Raw genomic sequence first — 24,778 nt, forward strand, 5'->3', positions numbered from 1 at the left:
ACTGTGATGTGAGTGTAGGATGACCTATCTCTGTAATCTTCATCCCCCTCGGAGACAGGAGAAAATAAAATTAGCACAAAATTCCATAAAAACAAAGGAGAGATTTTTTTTTTTTTTTTTAAGGAAGAATTATTTCATGGGACTATACTGGTCTATTTCCCCATGCAGACATGCCCTGAGTGTTATACACATGGTCTGAGCTGGCAGGAAATAAAACATTCACTTCCTTACCCTCACCTGGTATCCCTAATCTCGAGCCATGCTGCACCCCAGATCACCAAGGACCCCAGGTCTGTAGCCTGAAGAATGAGTTATTCCTGTAGAGGCTCTTTAAAGGAGAGAAGGCACCCCCTATCCCACAGCCTGTTTTCAATCTGTAATTTGGCTGTAAATATTTGCTCCATGCTGAAATTTGGCAGAAAGCTTCTTTGCTAGAGATTGATTTGTTTTACAAAATGAGAAAAAGGTTAGAATATATTTAAATAGTACAAGTGGTGTCTGTTAAGTTATTGGTTCTGGATGGATTTTACAGTTACGCAACTCTAAAATAACTGATGTTTAAAATATTCTGACAAGGCAATAGCCTGTAATATGACTTTACTGTATTGGTTAGTTTTGGTCATGGTGGTTGATTGTCGCTGCCAAATTATGAAGTCTTGAAAGAGATCAAAGGTAATTCAGTGTGAAAAAGTGGAAATTTTGTTTACAAATGAGTTTCTCTCTGTGCTTGTGGAAGAAACACTGTTAGGATTGTATTGGCCATTGTCTCTTGTTTTTCCTCCTGTTGCTCCACATCTACTTTCAGCGTTGCTTTGGTGATTTCTCCCATGCTGGGTTCTAGGCTTCTGGGGAATCTGTCATTGGTTTCTTCTCTTTTTCCTCCCCTTTCTATCCCTTTGTGACAGCTGAATCCATGCATGCTAATAATCTCTATGGTAAAGGTTCTCACATCTAACTTGTCACACCTGACTCTGTGTCCATTCCCTCATCTCTCTCCTGTATGTCATCCCCTATTACTTGCTGCCCGATCAAGCTCCTTATTTGTCCTCTCAACGTTTTCAAGTACCGTGGACTGCTCATCAGGTCCTCTTTTAATTCCCCCTCTTTTCCCACTGAGTTGAAGCTGTTAAGACTTACTAGTACTTCTGACACCATACACTGAAAGTTAAGCTTGTCCAGGCTCTGGTCACCTCCAGTATATTACTGCAGTTTTCTTCTGTTCTCTTGGTTTTCACATTATTTCTATCCAGACTCTAGAAAATGCAGCAGCTAAAATTATTTTGCTCACCTGTCAATCTGAGTATGTTTCTCTTCTCTTTGGATAGATCTTCCTCTTTCCTGCCTACCATTATCAAGTTTAAATGTCTCTTCCTTGCCTTCAAGGATGTACACATCACTACCTACCCTGCATCTTAGATCTTGTTTCATATCATATCCATTCTTCTTGATGTATTCTGTCACCAGTGCAAGCTTCACTGAGCCCTTTCTTTCCTTTTCCCAGTCATGTTTTTGCTTCATTTTGTTATGTAACTTCAGTTCTACTGTCTGCACCAAGTCCCCATCCCTTTCCTTAGTATTTATCTTAGACATTTTTTGTCCATGAGACCCACATACACTAACAAATAACAATCAAGTACATTACTGTAGATGAGAAGAGTGAGATTAGGTATTTTTTAAAAATGTTAACAGGTTCCATTTGCTTTACATGTGTTGATCTTTCTGGTTGTGAGCTCCTCATGGCAGGAGACTGTCTTATTTTATTGGAGTTGTGTGCAGTGGCATTTAAGAGACAGTGAAATATAAGTTTCCCTCTAGCCTTTTATTTAAACTAAATTTAATAATGTTGTATTACACCATTGTGAGTTTGGCTCTGGTGGCTGCAGTTTCAAGCTCAACAGAGTGAAAGTCACCTCTGCTACTTGCTTCAGATTTAGAGTCTCTAAAGACCCAAGGATAGTGACTACACATACATTAACAAGTACAAGGTCTAGTTTGCTTTATCGGTTTTATTGAAGTTAAAATTAAGGTTATGATTACCCAAGCATATAGAAATACTTAGAGACCTATGCACAAGTTACAAATATAGTCATACTTACATCCTTAACAATGTTCTTAAGGTTTGATGAATGCCTTGCCAATTGATCATCAGTAGAGGGGATAGTTCCTGATGGAGTTTTCCTGTAGGGAACTCATTTTACCCAATCTGGGAGCCCTCTTTTATCTTGTCATTTTGACTACACCTAACACTGTGTGCGTGTGCATTGTTAGAAAAATGTAATTACCGGGTATCTTGTAGTCAAAATTACTCTTACAGTTTAATTTTTCGCATTATGACCCCTTGATGCACCTTTTCCTATAATCTTGTAGCATAGGGTCATTTTTTGGTCACTTACTTATGTCAAGTCTTTCTTAAGCCTGTGGCCTAGTATGGCTAATCTGATATTTTACAGGCCTGAGCCTGTAGGCCTTATGTTTTAGCCCTACTTAGATACCTAATGCAAATGTATCCCTTCTGACTACTGATTAATCTGGTACTTCTATAATCCTACGATTTAAATTTATTTAGCAAACAGTGATTATATATGACATCACATATGAGTTGATTATAACATCACATAACACACAACAAATGAATGATAAAATGAAATAATTGGCTACACCCTGTGTTTTAAGAAGATGGTACTATAATAGTTACCAGAATACTGAATTGTCTTTCACTCTGTCCTTCATGTTGCGATGCAAAAAGAGCACCATGGAGGATTTTTCTGTGCTTTGAATTTTCTGAGCTTCTTTTAAAATGCTCTTAATTATTTGTAATATGCTTTATCGATTCCCGGGTTGTCACTTGGTATATTGCTCTGAAGCCTAGAATGTCGGGGTCAGTGTGAAGCGATGGAAACAGCTACAAGGATAGTTTTTTGTTTAGAATATCACCAGATTCAATCATCACTGGGTTTCACAGTCAACTACCCTGCACTTTAAATTCCCAGTCATTTTGAATTTATGAATTATACCCATGTGGTGTACAGCTGCAGTAATGTGTGTATCTGTGCCATGCCAAGAGTCCTAAACAATTGTGAGAGCCGAACTAACTTAGCCAATCACCACTCTTACTCTACACCTAATTTCAGTGGTTGTATGAGGGATACTGCACAGGTGGTGAATTTACTTGGCTGAACTGCCATAGCTCTTCAAAAGCACCCCCACAACAACATGACTAACACACACAATAATGAAACAGACCTAGCCCCTGATAGCAGCGTACCAGCACATCTCCCAGCACAGTCCCACCCAGACACCAATCAACATAACAACGTATGCAACATCTAGCATATACAATAACCCCAAATACACAGCCTCACTCCACACCAGACCCCTAATTCGCTATCTGTGCAAATCCACACAACCCATCACACCAGTACACAGCATAATCCTAAACATCATTCTAAAGCTTAAAACATCTGTTGAGTCAGTCTGAAGCAATGGAAACAGCTAGAAACATGACTGAGAAGTGTGGGGTTTTTTTGTTTTGTTTTTTTTAAAGAATATCACCAGGTTAAATTATTATTGGGATTTGTGGCCTGTTACCACCTAAATTTTAAGTTCTCGGTCATTTTTGGCTTTTTCACACATGTGACTTTATACCGGTGCGACAGCATGCTCTTTCAGCTGCTCATTCTTTAATGAAATTTTCATATTTATTAATTCTCTTTATTATGAATTAGCAAGTCTAGGGTTTTTTCATGGTGGTTTACCTGGGAATGAGCTTGAACTCACAGGAGCAGAATGAAAAAATCATAAATAGTACACAAACTACTGCATCTGCCTATGCTAAAATTCAATGTATTTGGGTGATGCAGGCATTTATCAGTTTTATTTCTAAGACTGTTTGAGTAGTGTGTCAGGACCATTGAAAGTAACCTAGAAAGGTAGAGTAGTGTCAAGATTGAAGATCTTCTGAAGTCTGACTGTTAGTTGCTCTAGTTGTTTTACGTATCAGTAACCCAGTGTTTCTGGAACAAGTGAATTCTAGAAATCTGTCATCATATATTAAGAAGCTTTAAATAAAGCCACAGACAGTAAACTTCCTGGGTGCCGGGAGTCCTTATTACAATACTCTAGTGAGAAAACACTGTATTCTGAATCTGATGGGCTTTGTGTAATATTAGTTAAATAAGTTTCTAAAAAGTTATAGCACATCTGGCCATCTTTTATGAATAATTTCTTAATATTTTGCATATCAGATTATTTCTGATATAAAAAAATACAATGCAACTCACCCAAATATGTTTTAATAGTCTTGTTATTGCCCCTTTCTGAGCAAGCTGAAACTACTCCAGCTGTACTTAGTTGACTCTTCTACAAGAGTAAGAAAGTACACATGTAAAATAATTAAGTTCTGGCTCTTTAACGAGTTCCTTGACCTGTTAATACAACGTAATACTCTTTTATTTTTCTTTAGTGCATAAGAAGTGCAGGTTTAGTCCTCTGGTCTCAGAATAGGTACAACATTGGATTTAAGTGTCTCATTTTAGGCACCTACTTTAGAAAGCTTTGGTGTTAAATGTTGTGAAGCCTATTGCATACCCTAAAGATCTACCATGCATTAAAAAGACCATATTTAACATAATCAATGGATTACTTTTTGAATTAATATATCACTGCAACTCCACCAAATAATTCTCAGTATGTACCACCAGTCTCCTAGTATACAATTTTAATACATCTTTTAATACAATTAAGGAATTGCTTATTTTGGATGTTAGAGGGAGAGCCTACCCAAGAAAGTCTTGCTTTGTCATTCCATTTGCTTGGGTGGCCAAGTGTTCTGCTTTGGATATTCATTATTACATTATTATAGTACTTTGGTATAATGTTGAAGAGGTTTCAATGTGTGTTGCATGTTATATTTGGTCTTTTGTGTTAATTGCGCACACAGCCATTTTGTCTCTAGGTTTCTGGTTTGATTTCAGCCCAGGTGCCTAATAAAAAGTTGTTACCATCTGGTATCTGTTTTGTGAAATATGCCTGGGTTTTTCTTTTCCTTACGGACGAGTGTACACATCACAAAAACCACCACGTAGTTGGCACCCTTCTTGCAGTTTTAGAAGAAAGGTCGGGGATCTCATTAGCATGAAGTGTGTCACAATATGGCTGTAGTGTGGGAATTGTGTGTTGTAGATTCATTTCATTCAGTGAGGAAAGGTAGGGCAGAAATAAGTCAAAAGTCCATTACATATCTACAAATAGATTATTTCCCATTTATTTCAAACCCCATAAAATTGATTAGTTTGTCTTGATGTGAAGATAACATCCAGTTAGACTATTACCACTTCTGTGGATACAGTTTTCTTAGCGTTCTGTCTGAATTTGAGCTGGTTGCTTGCACTAAATTCTTGCCTCCATGTGGCATAGATAAGCTATAATCATATAATTTTTGTTCTCATAAGAGTGCAATGAATATTGATGCAGAAAAAGGAAAAATAATCAAATGAAATTGAACTCTTGGTTACTGGTAAATTCAGAAGTTTTACTATCAATGCATATTATATTAAGTGCTATGGGCCAGAAATTTCAGCTCCTGATATCCAAGGGTTAAAAATGATGAAGACATGAACTGCTGTATGAAATAGACCAAAAATCTATGGTAACTTTACATTTAAACAAAACTTAAATTTAATCTGTATATCTTGGGTTTTATTCCTTTAAAACATGTCCTATAATGTAACAGAAAACTCTTCAGAATTAAAACAACATTTAAAGTAGAGATTCAAATTCATTTTTCCATATGATATAGGGAGAATTTACAATTGTGTTTTTTCAAGATTCAGTAATTAAATAGACAAAACCCTGTAGTTCATGTGTACCATAATAGTTAACACCTGGTTCAACTTCTTGCTATTTTTATTGGACAGAACATTTATGATCCTGTATTTCTTGAAAAGGGAAAATTTGATATAAAATATTGCATGGCATAGGGAAATTATTATAAACATAGTAGTACTGCTTAAAATATGAAATGCTTACTATGCACATTTAAATAGTCATGCTTCAGGAGTTTGGTAATTATTACTGGCATTTTGTGTTATATGAAAACTGCTTTTGTTAGGGATAATAGATTACTATATACTGGAATATAAATAATTTATATTCCGTCTTCTAATTGCAAAAAATTAACACTAATATTTGTAAGTTAAACAATATCTCAATCAAGAGTAGCTCATTGCATGGAAGCCTTCGTTTGTTAAAAACATGGGCTGTTCCTATAGTTACAACACAAGGCTAGGTTAGGCCAATGTGTTACTACTGACCTGGTAAAACTTTTGATTCTAGATAGAGTAGTATGTTATTGTTGGAGTAGCAGAAAGATAGAATTGTTTTCCTTTTCCACAAGAATAATGTTCATAATGATTAGCCCCACCCCAACAGGGAAACTCATGGCTCTAAAGGGGCGTGTGTCTCCAAATAGCCTTTTTTTGGTTTTGTTCTTGTTTCCTTGTTTTACGCCTTCTGCAGTAACTCACTCTTTGGATTCCTGGGTCTGCAATTCAAGAATATTCTGAATGAAAGTGGGGTTGACAGTGTTTTTGATTTACATTAGAAATAGTTTACTGTGGGAAGAACATTTGTGGGAAGTAAATTCTAAAGCATTTTTTAGCGACAAGGTAGATGAGGTAATATCTTTTATTGAACCAACTTCTGTTGGTGGAAACTACAATTTTTCAAGCTATGCAGAGCTCTTCTTCAGGTCTGGCAAAGGAAATCAGAGTGGCTGAGCTAAATACAAGTTGGGAAAGAGTGTTAAATATAACCGGTAATGCATGTTGTAGGAGGCCACTTGAAAGGAAGTGGGCAGTGAGAGATTAACAATGCAGTATTTAAAGTTGAATTTTATTTCTCAAAAGTCAGGGCATATAAGGGTTACAATTATTTTAGGATTTGCATAGGTTAGAAAAAGAGGGTATGATTAGGTTGCAGTGAGCTAACTACTTTTCCCCTATAGACACTAATTAACACTTATTTGACCATAGGGGTCACTTGGCTGAAACAGTTACAGTTAAGGTTCCAAAAAGTTTCCATTTTACTAGCTTGTTTTAAGAAATTTGTATCTTTCTGGAATATTGCCCTTGCTTGCTTCCTTATAAAGGGTGGGAGGGTCTTTTGAGAGAGAAAGTGTGTTCGAACAAAATCACTTTGTGACTTGAGTAAGTGAACTTTAGTAGCTTTACAGAGTTCATAAACCCTCCAGTGAAGTTTGTAATATATGTAAGATGGATAGGGTCAGGTTTTTTTTTCTTTCCCTTTCCTTTCTCTTAAAATCCTCCCGCTCCACAAAACCAAACAAGGAACCTCTAGAATAATGTTTTGAGCCACAGTTGTGAATATCTTCTGTGTGTGATAACCCAGCAGGGAGAATCATGACCAGATCTCCTGATACATAGCAAGCTATTTATCAGAAATAAATTAAAATGTTGTTTTATATATATGATATACACTTGGGGCACCAGAACTGTAAGCCACTATGTTACCCTTCTGCCTCAGCAAGAGAGCTTTGCTGGAACTTTTACTCCCACATCAGTCTGTCTGTCTCACCAGTAAACTCCTCCAGACTCTCTCTGTCAGTCTAAACCTTGCCTTGTAGGTAACATTCAGTGAACCCCACTTCCCCCGAGATGTGTCTTTGCCGTGTCCAGTCCCCTTTTCACTGATCGTTCACAGAAATTACCAAGTCTGCTGCCTCCAAAGAAACTGCACACACTAGCCTGTCAGTTTAGCTGAGGGTCCATGTTTTACTTTAATACACGGCCCTGAGATTGTTTATAGTAAAACTAGGCACAAGGTTATTAATGAAGACATGGATTTAAGTGATACTAAGCAAGAGAAAAAGAGACGGATATGGTTATAAACAAAAATCACACGCTTTCTAGTGTCTAAAATTTAATTTTAGCAGGCTATATTTTTTGGCTTAGCAGCTTTCTTACTTACATTGACCTATCAGCATCTCTAGCTCCTCATGCAGGAGAATCCACCATTCTCAGAATCGGAGGGTGCTGATCCCTGTGTTCCCTCAGTGATGGATAACACAGGAGTCCCCTTTCTTCCATTTGTTTAACCCAGAAAACATTTGAAATGTATTCTTTGAAAAGTTAACCCAGACAAAATTCCTCTTCCATGCTGCTTGTTCTTCCGGGTGCAGGCACCAAGCCCCTTCTTCATCCTCCGCTCAACTTGCTTTCTGGATTGGTTTGATCCCTTTGTTTGTGTAAGATGCAAATGTGCTCTCATTGTCCTTTGCTTGCAATTAAGTCGTGCTGTTTTCTCATCGGCCTGTTAGCTTGATCCCTGCAGAAAGGGAGATGCACATTCCTTTGTCAAGTAGTTTATCAACTCCTTGCACAATATGTTTTAAGAACCTATATTTCCAGCACTCAGACCCAACTTTTTATCTGCAGCCATATGTACATCGCACAGTGATATTCATGACTTGTGTGTCACCAGTTTATGTATGATACCTTGCAAAACATTGAGTAAATATTCTGACAGTGTGTTGGGTGCTTCCTTTGCCACTTGGCATAAAGGGGCTTGTCAAGGCTGTATCCCCATTTTGAACTTTAGGGTACAAATGTAGGGGCCTGCATGAAAACTTCTAAGCTTAACTACCAGCTTAGCTCTGGTCCGCTGCCACCATTTCCCAATTAGATTCCCTCCCTGGGAAGCCCTGAGAAACCTTTCACCAATTCCCTGGTGAATACAGATCCAAACCCCTTGGATCTTAAAACAAGGAGAAATTAACCATCCCCTCTCCTTCCTCCCACCAACTCCTGGTGAATACAGATCCAACCCCCTTGGATCTAAAAACAAGGAAAAATCAATCAGGTTCTTAAAAAGAAGGCTTTTAATTAAAGAAAAAGGTAAAAATAATCTCTGTAAAATCAGTATGGAAATTAACCTTACAGGGTAATCAAACTTAAAGAGCTCAGAGGACTCCCCTCTAGTCTTAGGTTCAAAGTACAGCAAACAAAGATAAACACTCTAGTAAAAGGTACATTTACAAGTTGAGAAAACAAAGGAAAACTAAGACGCCTTGCCTGGCTATTTACTTACAAGTTTGAAATAGGAGAGACTTGTTTAGAAAGATGTGGAGAACCTGGATTGATGTCTGGTCCCTCTCAGTCCCGAGAGCGAACACACTCCCAAACAAAGAACACAAACAAAAGCCTTCCCCCCCAAGATTTGAAAGTATCTTGTCCCCTTATTGGTCCTTTAGGTCAGATGCCAGCCAGGTTACCTGAGCTTCTTAACCCTTTACAGGGAAAAGGATTTTGGAGTCTCTGGCCAGGAGGGATTTTATAGTACTGTACACAGGACAGCTGTTACCCTTCCCTTTATAGTTATGACAGGGCTCTTAGGGTCACAATATATCACCTTTCAAACATATTATAAATAAATGTATGTGTTGCGTACTGGTGGAGTATTAACTTGCATAGACAAATGTAACACTTTAATAAACTCAACAATACCTCACAAAGACTGAGAAGACAGGAGAGTCATCCATTTCTCCTTCAAAAAATGTCATGCAATCTTCAGCTTCTTCCTCTCCCTGGATGTCAAGGTATTGTACAATGAGCTGTGAATGAAGATCTCATGTCTCTCAAGATCTCATGTCTCTCAAGATCTCACACCTCTACAATACCACACTCACTCTTAATTGTGCACTCTATATCAGCACATGAGCATTTCTAATGTGCTTAATGCTTTCAGTACTAGGTGTTGATGTTAGGTGTGTTACAATAAATTGAGAAACTTTTCACATCCTTAATCACAAATGAAAATGAAATAGATTTCAGTAGAGTTCAGTTTGTTAGTCTGGGGGAAGTAGTGAGACTAAATTCTCTTGTTATTTTGAGACCTGTGACCTGAATTGTTAAAGACATGTGTCTGGTTTTTATCTGCAGCGTGGTGTCTTTCTCAACTTGAGATGTTGAAAGAAATACATATAATACAAGTTTCTAATATGTAATATTTTTTTAGATTCGGTTCTCTGTCATGTAGTGCGAGAGTGTTCTCTGAATACTGAAGAGAGAGATGAAAAATGTTGTAATTTCTCTTCCATAGTAGAAGGGTAGGCTGTCGGAGTATTGGATCTCCATTCTCTATGTGAACAGTACTCACATGAAAAGCAGAATGACCGTTTAGAGTTTTTACTGTAACATTGTAATGAAGTTTAAGGAGCATGTAGTTCCAGTGGGAATTCCTTCTTAACTAAGTGTTTATGTTTGGGAATAATTAACTTTGTTCTGGAATATCCAGTGTGTTTTAAGTTTTGTGGTAAGTTGTAGCATAAATAAGTCACAAATATATAAAAAGCTTTTATATATTGTTCCTTGAAATCGGTTAGTGTTAAATAAAAATACTTAATTAAATTGTTTACCTTGGAAATTCACTGTATAAATGTAGCTGTTTCATCATTTATTCACAGCACAAATACCATGAATTTTGCGTAGGATTCAAAAAGGCTTCTGGTATTTGTGGTGATATATTGACAGTTAAATGAACCAGGAAGTACCAAGAGGATTACATAAAGGATAAAAATATTTAAGATAAAAGCTTTTTAAGGTTAGCATTTAAAAATAGTTAATTGAAAACCAGTTAGTAGTAGTGTTGAACATGTTTCAGGGTTTAACTTAATGGTCACTGTTGCTTTGCAGTTCACTACAAATATTGACCTGTAAACACTGTGTCTTTCTGGCCCTAGACTTCTTTTGAGCAGAGATGACCAATGAATCAATCACTGTGTTTGCATGATATGAATGATTAGACTGAGGCTACAAAATAAATCTTCACTTTTAAATTAAGAGCCTGAACACATTCTCATTAGTTTCAATAGGAACTAAATACAGCCCTCTGCCAGAACTTGAATCTCAGGCTATGTCTATACTACAGCTGGGATTGATGCTTTGAGATTGATCCACCGGCAGTCAATTTAGCGGGTCTCATGAAGACCCGCCAAATCGACAGCAGATCGCTCTTCAGCCGACCCCTGTACTCTACCCCCCGACAAGAAGAGTAAGGTAAGTCAATGGTTAGTTTCTCCCATCGACCCCCCCATGGTAACTTGACCTAAGGTATGTCGATTCCAGCTACGTTATTCGTGTAGGTTGACTTATGAGGTAGTGCAGACATAGCCTAAGTTTCCAGAGATAATGGACTGCATGAACTCATTGTTCTAGATACTAGTCCCTCTTTATGAAAGCTATTTGCATACAGGGCTTTGGAGCTGTGCTCCGGCTCTCCTCCAGCTCCAGGCAAAAACCTGCAGCTCCACTGCTCCAGAGCTGTTCCGCGCTCCAGCTCCGGGCTCTGCTCCAAAGCCCTGTTTGCATACTTAATAAGAAAAATGAGTAGTTGAAGATGATTGGTTATGATTTCACAGTAGTGCGAAATGTTAAAGTGAAATAAATGTGCATGTGTGTGAATTTATATTTCAGTAGTACTCTGTTCAAATAATATTAAAAGTTGGCTGCTGTAAATCTATTTCTTAGATTTATTTTGTTAATAAATATCATTTTATTTACAGCTGCTGCTGAGGGCAAAGGCAAAAGTGGAGAAGATTTTTTTCAGAAGGTAAGAAACCTCTTTGTTACAATCCTATGTTTGATAAGTACAGTAATTCAGTACATTATGGTTGGAAGAATTATACTTCAAATTATGGTGAAATTGATATTTAGTTTAGAGCACTCTCTAATGAATATTCTGATGTAACTTCCACAATATTCCTTAGTTTCCTAGCCATGGTGATTATTAACATGTTTTTTTTATTGTTACCGTAGTTTTTTAGTAGAATGTATATTTGGTATCATATGTATCGCATATAATAGATTTAATCTCAGTTTATTACAGGGTATGTATCACAAAGTAAACAGTATAGTAAGTTTGACTGTAAATACATTCTTTCAGAGCCCATTATTAGACAGATGTAAATACGTAGTGAGGGGAAGATGAAATTACATGAAGGCCAACAAACAGCAGCAATACAGAAGGCATTGTTTGTCAAGTTGTCTTGAGGAACAGAATTCTCAATATTGTTTTTATCCTCTTCAATTGAGTTACATCACCCTGAGAGAAGACTACCTAAGTAACTGAACATCATTGCCCCCTTTCTCCCAAATATGCTGTAGAATGTATATTCTCAGATAGTTATGAGGAGTCCTATTCTGGAAGTAATATTTTTCTTTCTTAAGTCTTTCAAAATGTTCTTGAGTTCCAAAACTTTCCATGCCTTTATAGTTCATTTTTATCAGCTGACTTGTTTTTGGGAAGATTTTGCTTTCCATGAAATTAGAGAAACTTCCCAGAGGATGAGACAGCGTCATCTAGAGGTGTGAAACTGGCCTTTGTATTTCATGGGTGAGGACAGGAGAAGATCGTACGCTTTCATTTTAGGGTCAATAATTTTTAGAGCTAGGTGAATTCGGTCATGTCTTGAACTGGCAGCATGACCCCCCTGAATGATAATCATATGAGATACCTTCAAAGAAACAAAATTACAGATAAATATTTTTCCTTGTTACTGTCACATTCAGTCCAGCTCTTTGAGTGTCATGAACAAAAGGTATAACTGAACATCCATGAAATGGCAACAATTATCCTGAATATTCAAAGGACGAAATCTTGGCCCATCTGAGGCCAGTGGGAGTTTTGCCACTGACTTCTTCAATGGGGCCAGGATTTGTTAGACCTTTCACATGCCTTTGGTTTCTGTAATATTGCATGAAACAGCGATGGTCCATCTAAGTATTGAACAAAATAGGTGGCTGTAGACCTGCATAGCAGACTTTTTTCTTTATTGTCACGTGAATGGTTGTGTGTTTGATCATTTGTATCAACATGTCCTCTCCAGCTACTCCAGATTTAAATGTTTCTATCCAGATTGAACAATGTTCTGGCTTGTTATATAAAACATACTATACATTATTACCATAATCTATTTTATAATACTAGAGGTTTATTAGATGATGATGTGAAGTCTAACGTGTTTAAAAAAAAAACAAAAAAACCCTTAAGATGCATTAGTAGTGTTAGGGTACATCTATACTTACCCGCTGGTTCGGCGGCAAGCAATCGATCTTCTGGGATCGATTTATCGCCTCTTGTCTAGACGCGATAAATCAATCCCGGAAGTGCTCGCCCTCGACGCCGGTAATCCTGCTCCGCGAGAGGAGTAGGCGGAGTCGATAGGGGAGCCTGCCTGCCACGTGTGGACCCGCGGTAAGTACCTTTAAGTTCGAACTAAGATACTTCGACTTCATCTACGTTATTCACGTAGCTGAAGTTGCGTATCTTAGTTCAAACTGGGGGCTTAGTGTGGACCAGCACTTAGACTAGTATAATGCTTCACTGCAGTTTCAAACATTGACAGGACTTGGAACTTAGATTCTAAGATGATTGAGAACAAGTTTTCTTCTAAGATATGTTGAGTGTCTCTAAGAAGGAAATTTGTATGTCTCACAGTGAAGGCATGTGGTTAGACAGTTGCTGAGACACCATAGAAGATTAAAAAAACTCTGACAGCATATGAACCACAAAGAGAAGAAAATGGGTAGCAAATGAATGTTAAAGTGAGTTATGCAAATACTTTGTCAAGACCAGTTGTAAACAGTTTTATGGATGTTATTTTAATTGAGGTCTATATGTCCTGATGCTTTTAGGTTCAGTTTGCTGTGTACTCTGTCTGTACTGTAGAGAACAAGTAGTGTCAAACAATCTTTGATTTGGAAATTGCTTGGAACTTGTTTAGTCCATGACGTTTTTTTATACAACTAGTTGATATATAAATATTCTATGATTTCTTGGTTCTACCTGATTAATAAATATACCAGAACTTGAAGCTCTTGCTGAGAAGTTAGTGAATGATAGATTCAAGAAATGGGTTTATTTTTTTTAGGAGTGAAAATTACTGGACAGCAACAAAAGGTTAATAGTGGCCTAATCTTTTATTTACAGATTCCACGCATACACAAGCTTTGATCAGAAATGGGTTTTAACCTTAATACTAGTACAATCCAGACTTATCCTCTCATGCCTACTTTTTATTCATAGATTGGAAGATGAAAACAAGCTTTTCTGTATTTTTAACTACTAGTTGCTTCCTTAACTTTGTATGAACTAACTTGAATGAACAATCATTGAACTGAACTAGTTAAATAAACCGAAATAAAGAAAATATCCTCCCTGCACATGCAGAAAAGACTACTGCTCTCAAAAGTTGTTTTAGCACTTCAACAATCTCTGGTTCCAGGGAGAGATGACCGTGCCTGCTGATAGTTGGTGGCGGGGGACAGTGTGAGGGTAGCCAGCTTCAGCAGTGTTACTGGGCATACTTAGTCCATGTGAGCATGCTTAGTAAAAGCCAAGGGGCATGTGACCCCAACGCATCACCTCTGCTTCCAGTCATTTCCAACATTTTGGTGGTTTGACTGTCTGTTTAACTTCAGCAGCAAACATGTACTGCCTAATCACAGAATCATAGAATATCAGGAAGGGACCTCAGGAGGTCATCTAGTCCAACCCCCCTGCTCAAAGCAGGACTAATCCCAGACAGATTTTTGCCCCAGATCCCTAAATGGCCCCCTCAAGGATTGAACTCACAACCCTGGGTTTAGCAGGTCAATGCTCAAATCACTGAGCTATCCCTCCCCCCATAGACAGTATTAATATTGCTCTTTTAATTTAATTTAAATGATTTTAATAGATTATAGTAAATTTAGGCCTTTAATATAGCTTTTCACCATTTCATATTTTAATTTTGAATAGGTTCATTTTTAAATATAAACTTGTATTTAATTTATATTAAAAAATCTGTTTTATTAAATACAATTATCAATTTTTATCCACAGTGAGCAGCAGCTTCTGCAGAATCCCTTTGCAGTATGCTGATTGATTCCACAAAGCTGCTATCTAGAATTAATTTCTTAACTTTCCAAAAATATTCTTTTGAGTCCAGATCAGATTGGATTTTCCATGCAGGGAAGCAGTACATTTGTTCACTTTTCAATTAGTAGTAATTCCCCTAGGCCTCCTTGTCATTGCTAGCTAGTTTCTTTTGTGGGAGTCTATAAAGAAAGTATCATAAAGGTGAAAAGAGGTAGGTTACTGAAGTAAGTTCTATTCTCTACATGTATTATTACCTTTATGGATACCTATTGATGTGATCTTTTGCCCTGGCTGTGTCAGGGTTATAAAGGATCCAAGGGACAGTTGGCGAATAAGGACTTGTATTCACGTGGTTGTAGAATGGAGGACCTCGCCATGCTTCCACAATGCATGCTTTGAAATCATTCCATGGTAGGGCATGTGATCTTAGTATGGCTCTGTGAAGGCAATCCATTTGGAGAAAGCAAGTTATCTCAGTAACTCTTCTCTCCCGCCCCCCTTACATTATATTGCATTTGCAGATACGCATTTTGTTTTATCTGAATGGCACATTTTCCATGAGAGACAAGGTGGATGAGGTAATATATTTTTTTGGACCAACTTCTGTTGATGAGAGAGTTGTAAGAGACTGACTTGAGGAAGAGCTTTGTATATGATCAAAAGCTTGTGTCTCTCACCAACAGAAGTTGGTCCAGTAAAAGATATTACCTCACTCAGCTTGTCTCTACAATATCCAACATAGCTACAACACCACATTTTCCATGTTCTGTTTGTTTCTCTTTGTAATAGAAGTAGAAAGAATTTGTAAGGAATGTTTTCCTTTAGATGTGGAATGGGATGTAAATTGAGTAAAGATTTCTTGTGGCTAAGTACAGTTTGAGCTATATAACTTCATTTAGAAATTCTGTAGCAACTTGATTAAAAATATACACACAGTTTACTTAGTGATTTGAAGTGCATATTTCACCAGAAAGAATAGTTTTTCATGGTTGTTACTGAAATAATATAAATTACACTCTGTGACGTTTTAAGGCTCAACGGGTTCTGTCACCAATGCCCTGTAACCTTAGGGGCTTTTATGCTATTCAGCTATGGTTCAATTCCCTGACACCAATAGCCTGCCCACAAGCACAAAGTCTCATTTTGGCACCAGCCCAGTTTCTCCTAGCAAGGTGACACCAACAGCCCTTCCAGTCCAGCCTCCTCCCAGATACTTGGACTGTCTCCCTCTGTTTCATCAATCCTGAAGGAGTGAAATCAGCCCTCCAGCCTCCTTTGGTGTGCACACTTCACATAGTTTACACACCAGAGACCAGCTTGGGGGTAAAAATAAACACAGTTTATTTAACAGAAAAACCACACATTCAGAGATGAAATAGTAATGGAAAGCAAACATATACATAAGTGACACAGAAAATAAGCAATCTCAGGTTTTACACTTTCATATTAGATGAAACCCCTGTTTTAATAAAACTTTTACCTATTGCCTTTGAACAGTTTAATTGCATATCCCCAAATAGGGTGACCAGACGACCCGTTTTTGAAGGGACAGTCCTTAATTTAAGCCCTCCTGCAGGTGTCCTGACTTTTTCTCAAAAATGGTCAAATTGTCCCGTATTTTCTGTCCCTCCTCCCCCCACCCCACATCAGTACAGGTGGGTCCTGCTACTGGCTGGATCCCTGCTCGCCAGTTGCCCGCCCACCAGCGGTGAGTGGGAGGGTCCAGTGGCTTACGATGTGGGTGGGTGTGCAAGGTTGCTGGCGGGGCAAAGCTGCAGCACGCGGGGCCAGCTGCTCCTCCCATAGTGTATCAGCACAGCTCCTGCTGCATGCTGGGTCTCGCTCAGCAGGGCCTTGTCCCCTGTCTCATTTCCGGCTGGTACTGGCTGTGTAATGTGGGGGCTGGTGAGTGTGGGCAGGGGCCAGGCAGTGGCCGGTTACATGTCACCTTTGCTGTCCACCCATTGGCCCTTTATGTGCTCCCCCTGTTGCTGTCCTCTCCCTGCTTCACCCCATCACACCCACCTCCCCCCCGCCCTGCTGTTCCTCCAGATTCCCCCTGGCATGGCACGTCCCGCTCGCATCACTGTGCGGAGAATCAGCCCCTGGTCGGAGTGCTCAGCTCACCAACAGCCTGGCTGGCAGGCTCCTTCCTTCCCCCACTGCCTCTGGCTGGGCCAGCGCCCTGGGAAAACCCAAGACCCTCTGGCCTGGTGCACTGGCCAGGAGGAGTCAAACCCTGCCTGTGTCAAAGCCCCGCATAGTGCTGGCACGGGGAAGCCTCTCTGCCCCTCAGCTACGCTCTGGAGTGCCGGGGAGGGGAAAGCGATTTCCAGCCTGTTCTCTCCCCAACCCTGCAGGCTCCACAGCAGTCACATTCCCCTCCTTCCTCTCTCTCCCTCCCCCCCCCCCCCCCCGGGTCCTGCCTCCAGGGCATGTGGAACTGCTCTGTTCCTTAGACACACTACTGAGTCACCTCTCTGACCAGATTTGCTGAAGCCCCTGCAGCAGGGTGGATTTGGTTTAAATCAAATTGATTTAAATCATGGTTTAAATCACTAGTCAGGAAGACTCGATTTAATCATGGTTTTCTACAGAAAAGTGCATTCTTGTTGGTTGTTATAACCTTAATACATATTCTTCACAACTCAGAGATAGATGTAGGTTTCGTTTTTAGAAGGTACACAATATACATTTTTAAACAGTGATTTATTTTGAAAACTTTTCAGATTAGTTTTACAGCTATATCAGAAAATGAATGATTGTTTGGTTATTTCATTTACCAAGGTAATTGAAGCAAATATTTATGAAGTCATTGGGAGGTGAACTATCTCCAATTCAACAAGTTAATTATTAATATTTGGAGGATTTTCTTGCCATGCTGTATTGGAGGAGAACATCACCAGACAGACATTTAAATTGTTTTATTTAACTAAAACAACAACATAAAGTATTCTGGATTTTTTTCTTCAACAGCAAGCATGTATTATTTAAAGAAAACAAGCATATGTCCCTCGCTTCTCACATTTATCTCCAGACTTCTCCTTGTCCAGATCTATTCCACCCCCAACAATCTTCTATTCATTGGACTTTTTGAAAATTTGCACTTTTAGAGAGAAGTAAGGGATAGACTCTGTGTACACAAATTTGCAGAGGGACAATAGAGTTGAAGTCTGTTATTTCTTACCTCTATATATTATTTATTTATTTAAAAACATTTTTGCGTTAACAAGCATGTTATCTCTGGAGACACAAATCCACACTTTGAGAACTGCAAAACTAAGCATCTCTGATGGTATCTTCTAGACTGAGCACTGAGTCCCATTGGGTAGATAGAAAGATTAAACTAAATAATCTATACAGAAGCCTGTGGAACCCCATAAGATTGGGTCCCTAATCCATGAACTATTGGAAGTCATTTACAAAACTTTTCTTAAACATTACATGAATATATTATCTATTCCATGATGGGATATCTTTGAGCTATAATGTATCTTAATTAAAACTATCTTTAGATAGGGTTTTTTCCCTCAAAAATCCGATTTAAATAAAAAAAATTCCTATTTAAATAATAAACCGATTTTTTTTAAAAATAATTGATTTTTATCCATCCTGCCCTGCAGTCAGGTTCCCTGGGCCCTGGTGCACAATGCATCCTTAGGGCCTAACCACTTCCTGCCTGCACTATAGCTGGGGAACAGGAGGCAGCTGGGTTATGTCTGTGACCAGCAGTAGCCTGGAGTTGTTAGCTGCCTTTCAACACTGTGTGGGCAGGAAGGAACAAGGCAGCAGCCACCATGGAGGGATGGGGAGGGAAAGAGATTTGAGCTCTGCAAAGGACAGGACCCGGTCATCCCTTCCTCTACCCTTCCTCCCCTGCGGCTGGAAGAGCTCCTGTCCCATCCCTCCTGCACAGCGCCAAAAGGTTGCGGCTAGGGGCCACATTCTGGTGTGAACCCTGGCAGAAATCTGGGGGAGGAGGGGCATGTGACCATATATGCCCCCCACGTGTCACCTCGGGAAGACGTGGCACCTGGTACCAGGAGAGGTGAGTCCATCCCGGGGGCTCAGCCAGGCATAGAGGGTGGAGAGCGCCTGGCAGGGAGGGTCAGGTCGGTCGTCCGTCCCCCCTGTCTCTCCTGCGTGTGAGAGAGGTGTACAGGAGTTTGTGGTGTCATCTCTCCCCGTGTGAATCCTAAAGCTTTAAAGATGGGTAAATAAAAATAATCCTACTACGCAGTATTTCTTTTCAACAGGAGCTCAGTCAACTTGATGTTAATTTGAATGTTTGTTCTGCATAATTCTGATTGATTGACGTTGAACTTGTTTGAATACGAGTAATTTTACTGGGTGTCCCATATTCAGCATAGGGAAATATGGTCACCCTACCCCCAAATGTGGTGGGGATTTAGTGTTCATGGACAGCCTCCCACATAGAGACTGTCCCTCATTGTCTGGGTCCACACTTTCTGTCCTAAGTGTGTTTTTAAAAGGTATTTTCCTTTTTTCTCTGTCCATGATAACTCATGACTATTCAAAGTGGGGAAATTTCCTCTTGATTTGATAGTTGGATGTCTTAATCACTCCCTATTAACTCTAATGGCCCATCATTGTCTTTTCCTGGCTGGACAATGGATAGTTACTTGGAGCTAGTTTCCTGGGAACAGCTGGTTTGGGAGATGCCCAGCTGTGAGGTGTAGTTTGGGTTATGAGCACAGTTTTCTATATGTGTACATAGGTTCATAACTACAGTTTGCATACATATCTCACAAAGACCATCAAGTACAGAACATTAAAAGCTTTCATAAAAGTCCTTACTTGGCATAGTTTTCTAGTACAATAATACAATATGCAATCAGTTGGTTCACCTGCTCATTTTGGGGGTTTTAACCTTCTGCTCTCCCCTTGAGGGGTGTCTGGACCCTGATTGTCACATTGACTCCCAAATTTCACTTCAAAAGATTAGCATGTATGAAGGACAATGATGTGTCAGCAATGAATATTATTCCTTGAGGTTGCATTGTAACCTACCTCAGTTTATTTTAAACCCGGCAAACAAAGCTCAGCTGCAGTAATGCATTTCATCAAGTTTACAGCACTATTTTTTTCCACACTTCTGTTTTTTCTTGTACAAAATAGCTGACGGTCTCTGAAGTCCTACACAGACTATTTCCTGGGTGGGGAGGTTGATTAGGTTACACATTTGGCTTTTGTATTTGGATACTTTCCATATGGTAGTCACACTATTAAAATAAATAAAGCCTGCCTACGTGTACTGTAATTGTAATGAACCTCATGGCAGTTGTACAGTAGTCAGTGCCATTTGTTATAATGTTTGATTTGTTTCTAAGACATTACCAAGATTGTTAATCTACTAGGAAGTGAGTCCTGATTTATCTCTGTATGTAGGATCTGCATGTAAGGATATTAATAAATCATCCTATAAAATATGGCTATTTTGTTCATATAGCAGGATGAGACTACTTTGATCCTATTCAATCTATCTTCTGTGGCTTATAGAAAAGTTTAACTAAAAAAAATTACAAGTTTTGTGTGTTTACTTGCACACAATACTGTATCTAATCAAAACACATGGAAACTATCTTCAGAGTTAGTTTTCTTTTTTTTTTTTTTTTTTTTACAATTCTTTGGGCAGTTGTTCATGGTTTACTCACTGTCTGTCCAGTTTCCTTTAATTAGTCTTAATGTTTTTCCTTTCTGTCATGTGACATAAATAAAGCCAAGTTTGTGGAGGGATATGTAAAGTATCTCATGTGTACTTCAGGTTATGTGGGTCAAGAAGGAAAGTGATCAGTGGCATTTCAACATGTTTCAGTACAAAGGCTTTAGGATACTTTCTGAGAATTACTTAATATAAATTTAAAGCTGTAGTATGTAATGCATTTTTTAAAATGTCTTTAATAAGAATTTTCTCAGCGGGCATATTGGCATAGGCCTTGTGAAGAGTGGAGGAGGGAAGTGCCTGTCTCTGCAACTTTGAGTAGTAATGTTAGGATCAGATGGGTATATCATGTGTACAGTACAATGCAACTTTGTTTTTTACAGTGTCTTTCCATATAAACTGTACTCTCCAAAACACAGATAAGAAAGGTGGGAAGGGGAGAGAGATATTTTCAGCTGACTGCTGAAATGACTGAGATGATGAAATGACTGAGACAATGGGGGGGAGAGACACAGGAAGGCTGTTGCAGATGTCAGGAGCTTCAGATATGGAGGATTGCATGTAGGGGAAGAGAAGGTCAGTGCTGGAGGGAGTGAGACAGCATTGTTTTTTTGCAGATGGCCCAACAAACGGCTAATGGATTGTTACTTGGAGTTAAACCCCTACCAAACCTCTTTTCTATAGCTGTCTGAGTTTTAGGAAACCCATAAGCTCCTGTGACAAGGCTCAACAGCATGGGCGGCGGGTATCATAGGTCAGGGGAGGCTAAGCCTCCCCAAACAGCCAGGTGTGGCCCTGCCCATGCTCCGCTCTGAGGCCCCGCTCCCATGTCCTGCTCTTCCCTCGTGGTGCTGCTTCTCTTCCTGCCCTTGCTCAGCCTCTCCCACAAATCTGGCTAAGGCTCAGGTTGGCCGGGGCAGGCGGGGTGGTGTTTGGGCTAGCCAGGGCTTGGGGCAGCTGGGGCGGGGCAACCGGCATCCTGGAACTTGGGCTGGGACTTGGGGCAGCTGGGGCGGGGCTCCTCCGGCTGCAGCGGGGGGGTTCAGAGCTCCGGTGGAGGGCAGAAGGGATGGGGCTGGGGGCTAGCGTACGCAAATGGGGAGCTCACGTGCTGCCCATGCTCAACAGGCAGGGATTGAACTGAGTCAGTTGAAGATGTTATGTTATAATCTGTGCCCTGATGGGCCCATCATTTTCTGCAAAATTTACTCTTTCAATTTAACTGAAGTTTCTAGTGCGGTTATGAAGGTAATCTATCAAACGTGAGCTGGTTCAGTGCTGACCACCTCCATCTTCCTACTGAAACAATAGCTCTTAAAAGTGTGAACAGCACCATTCACCTGTAATTTGAAGGTTTAATGCTGGGGCTTAATGAAGACAATTTAAAAATCAACATGAATTATTTCACTGTTGAGAAATTTAGCAGAAATATAGTATTGGTAACGGACCTTGTGTTTGTAGAATAAGCTACCATTCTCTCTCCACCATGGGGCACTTGGCTACAAAGAGCAAGCTAAGATGGCATCCACAACCATGTTACTAGGGGGCATGTTACGGGCTGTGTTTAAGTTCCATTTCTTCCTATCCTTAATTAGATATGAGAGGATGTAAAATAAACAGAATCTTTGTACATTACAGCTATTAATTTTTCTGTAAATAGGCCACTTATAAAAACAATGTGTTCTGGTATATTAGTGACATTTTTTTTCTTGTGGCCATGCAGATAGTTTTGTTGGATACCTTTTGGGATAATACCCGAGATGCCTTCCATTGAGCTTTGTTCTGTACTATGTCTGCAGGCAGTTAAAACTGCAAAATAAATAGATCAATCAATCCATTAATCCTCTGTTCCTTTATGTTTAAGAACTTCTGAAAAATTCTGTTTGTGACTGACATTTGCTGAGCTTTTTCTATCAAAACATTACTTTATAAGAAAAGAAGTAAAGAACACACCTTCAATCATTTTCAAATTACCATAGTGTTAGCAATAATTCTTAATCTGCATAGTTTGATTAGACCTTGTTTAAAAGCATTCAACGTTGATAATGATGTGAAGAGAGCTAGGTAGATGATGGATGCGATTGGAGTAAAGTATCAGATTTCCCTCATGATCTGAGCTCCCTCTTGCTGCAACTACTACAATGCTTGTTGATGTGCAGCTCAATGATAACCATGAATAATTCGTTGGTGTTTAACTATATACTTCTCATGTAAATGATGTTTATGGAACTTGGCATACACAGTATTACATATTTATTCCACACCATGAGCCTGATCCAGATGCCACTGAAGTCAATTGGAGTCTGTCTATTGTTGACTTCAATGGCATCTGGATCAGGCGTTATAAACATGAATGGTACTTGTCAGAAAAAGTCCAGTTTTGTTTCAAGAAGCTTATTATTTATGTAGCATTAGAGATATGCAAGACACTTCACATACAGTGAGGAAGGTGATGTTTCCCATCCCGGAAGAGCTTACAATTCAAAATGAGAACATACAGACAGGAGTTGGTTTTGTGGGGGCAAACAGAGTAGTATTTAGTGAAACTGTTGAAATTGTCTTGTTAGACTGACCTCACACTTGGTAAGGCAACTCACATCTGTTCATGTATTATACCTGCTCCTGTATTTTCCGCTCCATACATCTGATGAAGTGGGTTCTAGCCCATGAAAGCTTTTGCCCAAATAAATTTGTTAGTCTCTAAAGTGCCACAAGGACTCCTTGTTGTCTTTTTGTGTGGACATCTAGTGACTTTTTCTTTGAGTTCCAGGCAGACCTTCAAATGTTTCGGGATCCCACATGTTCCTCACTGCAAGGGTCCAACTTGCATTTGGTGTTACAGACGATTCAAAAATAGTTTTAGAGCCTCCATATGTAGCAGTGGGTCAAATTCTCTTGGGGTAGTATGACTGTTTCATTCCATCGCAGTTCAAGGCAAATGTGTTCTGTACAACTTGTTTTTTCTTTCTGGGTTCATCATCCATTATAATTGTGAAAGAAAGATGCTTAATCCATTTTCTTGTGCCAGATATTTGCTTCACAATTACTGGAAAATTTGAAATCCCATCTGAGTAATAAAAGAACTAACTCATTTTTTAAAAGTTTTTACCCATTTAATTGTCCCATTGGTATTCTGCATGGTGTTGCTGGTTTGTATGCATTATATATAGATACTGTATTCAAAACCCTAGAGCAAAATCTGCTTATAGTGGCCTAGACCTTGGGATGCCAGGGTGTTTTTTTTCCTTTGCTGTTCACACTTATCACAGTAGAGTGTTAACGAAACTAAAGAAAAATTCTTTAGTGTTTTTACATGATTTGTGATTTTCTGAAACTACCCAGACCCAAGGAAAAAGCAGTTGTTGGCAAAGGTTGCACTCATAATTTTGAGAATACTGTGAAGTGGTTGCTTAAGACAGGATATTGTCCACTGGTGGTATTTTTTAGTGTTTTTGTCAATGTAATATATAACTAAAAAGGACATCAGAGGACTTACCTCATGACTTTCTTTTAGAAGCAGTATTTTCCAAGAAGTATTTTCCATAAACCAATTTGTAATCAAATGTTGGAAAAACAGTAACAGTTTAACAGAAAATGTAGTGATTGAAATGTTACTTGAGTGAATAGTAAATAAGTATTCCTAATCACATCTTTCATCACGTTGTCCCTAGCTCAGTGCGTTTTCCATGAACAGTAATTGAAAGCAAAAACATTATTTTATGTGTGTTGCCTTTGGTAATTATATGCAGAGGGCAGTAGCAAAAGTATTACGGAAGCTGTCTGACGCGCTCTTTAATTAACACTGTAAAAGAGAGTGCTGTAACTTTCCAAAACGTTGGTCTGTGGGGCTGATTTTCTATTTTGGAGATTACTCTTTTTTTTTAAACAAGTTTGGGCAAATTCCCTTTATCTCTTCTTGAATTATAGTAAGATGGAAAACATGCAGTTGCCATGTGCATATGCAAATACACTTGTTTGATATGTATGTGTATAAATATAACTGCAGTATATTATGCTGTCTGTGTATACACACAATAGATCAACCTCAAAGTTGACCTTTTTTGCTTTTAGGGTAGCTTATAAAAATTTCTAAAAACCAACAGTTTCATTAAGCTTAAATTGTTTTATGCCAACCTTGTGTGTGTGTGTGTGTGTATGTGT

The 24,778-nt window shown here is 39.0% G+C and overlaps 1 protein-coding gene across 3 annotated transcripts in view; it reads left to right on the plus strand.

Moving 5' to 3' along the window:
* The window catches only part of BICC1 (BicC family RNA binding protein 1), a 207,755-nt gene that overhangs the window by 43,024 nt on the left and 139,953 nt on the right, over positions 1 to 24,778 (plus strand). For 2 of the 3 annotated variants that reach the window (XM_042854730.2, XM_005307461.5), the window contains exon 2: positions 11,579 to 11,625. The exons of the other annotated variant lie outside the window; for it this stretch is intronic. In XM_042854730.2, the coding sequence (XP_042710664.1) occupies positions 11,579 to 11,625 (47 nt within the window). The remainder of the gene's footprint in view (positions 1 to 11,578; positions 11,626 to 24,778) is intronic. 3 annotated transcript variants of the gene reach the window in all.

Source organism: Chrysemys picta, chromosome 7, assembly GCF_011386835.1.
Source record: "Chrysemys picta bellii isolate R12L10 chromosome 7, ASM1138683v2, whole genome shotgun sequence".
Lineage (NCBI taxonomy): Eukaryota > Metazoa > Chordata > Testudines > Emydidae > Chrysemys > Chrysemys picta.